Source organism: Apis dorsata, unplaced genomic scaffold, assembly GCF_000469605.1.
Source record: "Apis dorsata unplaced genomic scaffold, Apis dorsata 1.3 scaffold_347, whole genome shotgun sequence".
In the NCBI taxonomy this organism is placed as follows: Eukaryota; Metazoa; Arthropoda; class Insecta; order Hymenoptera; family Apidae; genus Apis; species Apis dorsata.
The window spans coordinates 18,193-22,088 of record NW_006263614.1 but is presented as its reverse complement, the minus strand read 5'-3'; the positions used below and the strand labels follow the sequence as shown (position 1 = coordinate 22,088).

Here is a 3,896-nt window from a genome sequence, read left to right as displayed (position 1 = left end):
TTTTTTTTTTTTTTTTTTTTTTTTTTTTTTTTTTTTTTTTTTTTTTTTTTTTTTTTTTGAATTCCCCATTCGGTCGGTAGCGTCGAAGGTTGGCGCAATCATCGGTGCCGGAGGCACAGTACCGCGGGCGCATCGCTAATTGGCTAATTAATATTAAGCCGTAATTAGCCTCGTTAACCCCGGTAGGCACTCGTTTCACGCTGCTCTCTGGTTGGCCGGAACACGAGCGTTGCGTGCCTTTTACTCGTTACCGCAGTTCTTCCTAGCTTCCTACCTTGTATCGCGTATCGAGGCCTTCCCTCTAGCTAACGCTATTTCTCGACCGTTCACAATTTGCCAACGGCCATCAAACGGTTAGCCTCGCTCAGTATCTCAAATTCAATCGATGCTCGTCACCAAAATGATGAGTTAATGGAACGCGAAGAGGGGGGGGGGGGGGGAGGGCAATGAAACGATCGCGATATTTTGACATAATTGATAAGCAAAACGTTATTTCTATCGAACAAAGTTTCGTTCGATGATCAAATTAATTCGATGTCTTCGAAACGAGGAAAGAGAAACGTTCCCGTCATGCCGGAGAGCGGCGTGCACATCCTCCTTCGGTGTGCGTTTGCGCGTGCGCATCACACGTTACGCGCGTAGAGGATAGAAACTTTTAACCGTTACTTTCCTTTTTCTGTCGCTCTATGTTGCTTCTTAAGCGGTTCAAGATAGCCAGCGGATGTGTTGTAGCGCATGCATACTTAGTTAGACCATTCCTGGCGCACTCTAACCAGCAAGTAAGAGTAAGAGTTTAATAAATTCGATATGTACACAGTTTTTTTTTTTTTTTTTTTTTTTTCTTCTCTCGTCAAGTATTATCCAGCGGGCCATATCTTGCTCCAGACGATCCCTCCGCGATACCCTTGCGTGACAAGGGGATCGTCCACCTCTCTCGTTCCTTCTCCCCCTCCCCAGTGATTATCTTCCGTGATTTCTCATCTTGCAAAGGCGAGAACGCAGAGGCCCGACGGTTTTTTTTTCGCGTCAACTTTTTCCTTCCCCCTTTTTTAACCCTTTGCACTTGATGAGAGGGATCTCGATCGGGAATCTCCCAAACTACTACGTTTATCTTTGACCAAGAGTATTCAAAGGACGAGCTTGTTAATTTTCTCCCGATAAATCGGAGAAAGTTGGGCCGTGCGCAAAGGGTTAATCTCGCGAGCAAGTTGATTTCGTTTCGGCGCCGATTTCGGATAAATGTTACCGTCTTCCATCCTTGTCCCTTTCGATTCGTATGCCCGAGTAAACGAAATATCTCTTTGTGTTATAAATTTGTGTAAAACGAGTAATCTCCGTTTATCATATAAATATAAAACAAAAAAAAAAAAAAACAAAAATAGAATATTCGCCAAAAGATGATGGTTAAAGAAAAACAAAAATGGATCGCTGTTCGCTCGAGCATACGGAAGCAACCGAGCACGGAGAAAGGATCTTACCGACTTTTCGATCGAAAACCCGAAATTAAACCGCGTGAATAATACGCGTGAAATATAAATATCTTGCCTTCGAATCGACCTTAGATTAAAAAAAAAAAAATAAAAAAAGAGAGAGAAAAAAAATTCGACGATCCTTTTTTTCAAAAGTGGGATCGATGTGTACATATCGTCGTCGTCGAGTATATTAGTTTAACGCGAACCTTAGAGAAACGTAGTAGTTCGTTTTATACCTTATACGTCGCGCTGTGATTTCTCACGTGTGATAACCCGCCCCCGAAAAGGGGGCAAAAGAAAGAGAGAGAGAGAGAGAGAGAGAGAAAGAGAGAGAGAGTGTGTGTGTTTCGAGCAGCAGAAAGCCAAAGTAACGCGAATTTTCCCCTCGTCATAACGTAACGGACCAATTCGGTAGACATTTGTGCGTCTCCCTCGGGCGTCTGGATGCTCGTTTTCGATTCTTCAGCTGCGTCGGGCACAGATTAAATACATATCGACTCGCGCAACATATCATTCCGTGATTTGGACCGGGACCGTGCGAGTCTCGAGGAAAAATAAGAAACGCGCGTTATTTGGGATATCGAATGGGATCGATGGAAAATTGAAATTTTCAAACTATGAATTTTAATTCAATGCGTTTAATTAACATTAATTAAACATTAATTAAACAATAACATTAATAATTAATGTTAAATAAATTATGAAAAAAACTATGAAGAAGAAAAATAAGAAATAAAAATTAAATAAATCTGAAAAGAAAATTAATTAATTCGGAATGAAATGATTATTTGAATTAATGTTTTATAATAGCAATTTATCGCTTTACAATAGCAATTAATTGTCCCACGTTTTGACAAATATAAATATTCTCATACGAATAACGTCTAACGATGTTTCAAGAAAAGACTTAAGATATAGTAATATTGGCGTGTAGGTCTATTAAAAAGAATTTTATTATTCTTATAATAATTAATATACTATTAGAAAAAAAAAAAAAAAAGAAACTCGTTTTCGGTTCATTTAATTAAATTTTGAAGACTACAGAGTCGTAACTTAACTTATCACAATTACTTATCGTAACTTATATCTAATATATTTTAATATATTAAAAAATATTAATTTAACAAAAATAATTAATCTTCTGTATGCAACAAATATTCGATCATTATATTGTTTGGATAATTATACAGGTAAGTTTTATACGAAAATAATCACGAAAATATCAAATTCATTAAATTCGTTTCGAATCGTGCAAGTTCGTGTACACGGATCGCATATTATTCATTTCACATTCATCGATACCATTCGTGTGTACAGCATCGAAACATTGCGTATGAGTGACGCAACGCAACTTCTTTCTTCAAAATACTCGCACGAGCCCGGAGAGCCTCGTCGGATATTCGATTCGGCTGTACCTTGCCCGCGAGTGTCGATTCTCGTCGATCAACGTCGATCGTCAACGTCAACGGTGTCACAAGGGCCGGAATCTCTTGATTTGTAAAACATTAATGCATTGAAAAAAAAAAAAAAAAAAAAAAAAAAGAAAAAAAAAAAAAGAAAAAAAAAAAAAAAAAAAAAAAAAAAAGAAAATGAGAACAGACAAAAAAGGAAATGAAGAAAAGAATATCGGAGCGCAACAGATTGCACTTTCTCCGTGCGATCGGCTATCCTCTTTCCCTCGTTTCGCCCGATTCATCGATTCAACAGAGACCCGAGTGCCTTAATCCGATCTCTAATCTGAAACCCTCTCCCCCACCGATTATTATTCCTCTCTTCCCCCTCCTCCACCCCTCACGATATGAAATTTTTTGAACGGGAAAAAAAAGAGACGAAGACGAAGATGATGGAAAGAAAATACAGAGAGATAGGGATAGAGAGATATAGAGCGAGCGAGCGAGCGAGCGAGCGAGAGAGAGAGAGAGAAAGATAGAGAGAAAGAGAGAGAGAGAGAGAGAGAAAGAAATTTTGCATTGCACAAACAAAAGAAAAAAAAAAAAAAAAAAAAAAAAAGAGAGTCGAAGAGAAGAGAAGCAGAAAGACGATTTAGACGCATATTAATTCCCATAGGCAGAGTAGAGTTGAGTGTCGATCGATAGAGAGAACGCGAGAGAAAGAACCGCTTCCACACTGATTCAGATCCACGGTTTGGCGAGCACCACTCGGCTGAGAATCAGGTAAGACCATTTGTTTATTTTTTTTTTTTTTTCTTTCCTCTCTCATCCCCCCTTCCCCCCTTTTTACCTTCGCCACTATTTTTCATGTATATATGTATACAGACTGACTCGAGAATCGTAGTACACTGAGAAACAAAAGAAAACGACAATATATACGCTTCTCTTTCTAAAGGAAAATTTAATTTCCATACATACATATATATATATATATACTATATATATATATATATATACATATGATATATATATT

The 3,896-nt window shown here is 38.1% G+C and overlaps 1 protein-coding gene across 3 annotated transcripts in view; it reads left to right on the top strand.

Moving 5' to 3' along the window:
* Nucleotides 1-3,896, top strand: part of LOC102677757 (RNA-binding protein Musashi homolog Rbp6-like) — a 159,305-nt gene that overhangs the window by 143,643 nt on the left and 11,766 nt on the right. The window contains exon 5 of one of the 3 annotated variants that reach the window (XM_031511752.1): nucleotides 3,540-3,585. The exons of the other annotated variants lie outside the window; for them this stretch is intronic. Coding sequence (XP_031367612.1) covers nucleotides 3,540-3,548 — 9 coding nt within the window. The 3' untranslated portion in view covers nucleotides 3,549-3,585. Of the gene's footprint in view, nucleotides 1-3,539; nucleotides 3,586-3,896 lie in introns of those variants that run through there. 3 annotated transcript variants of the gene reach the window in all.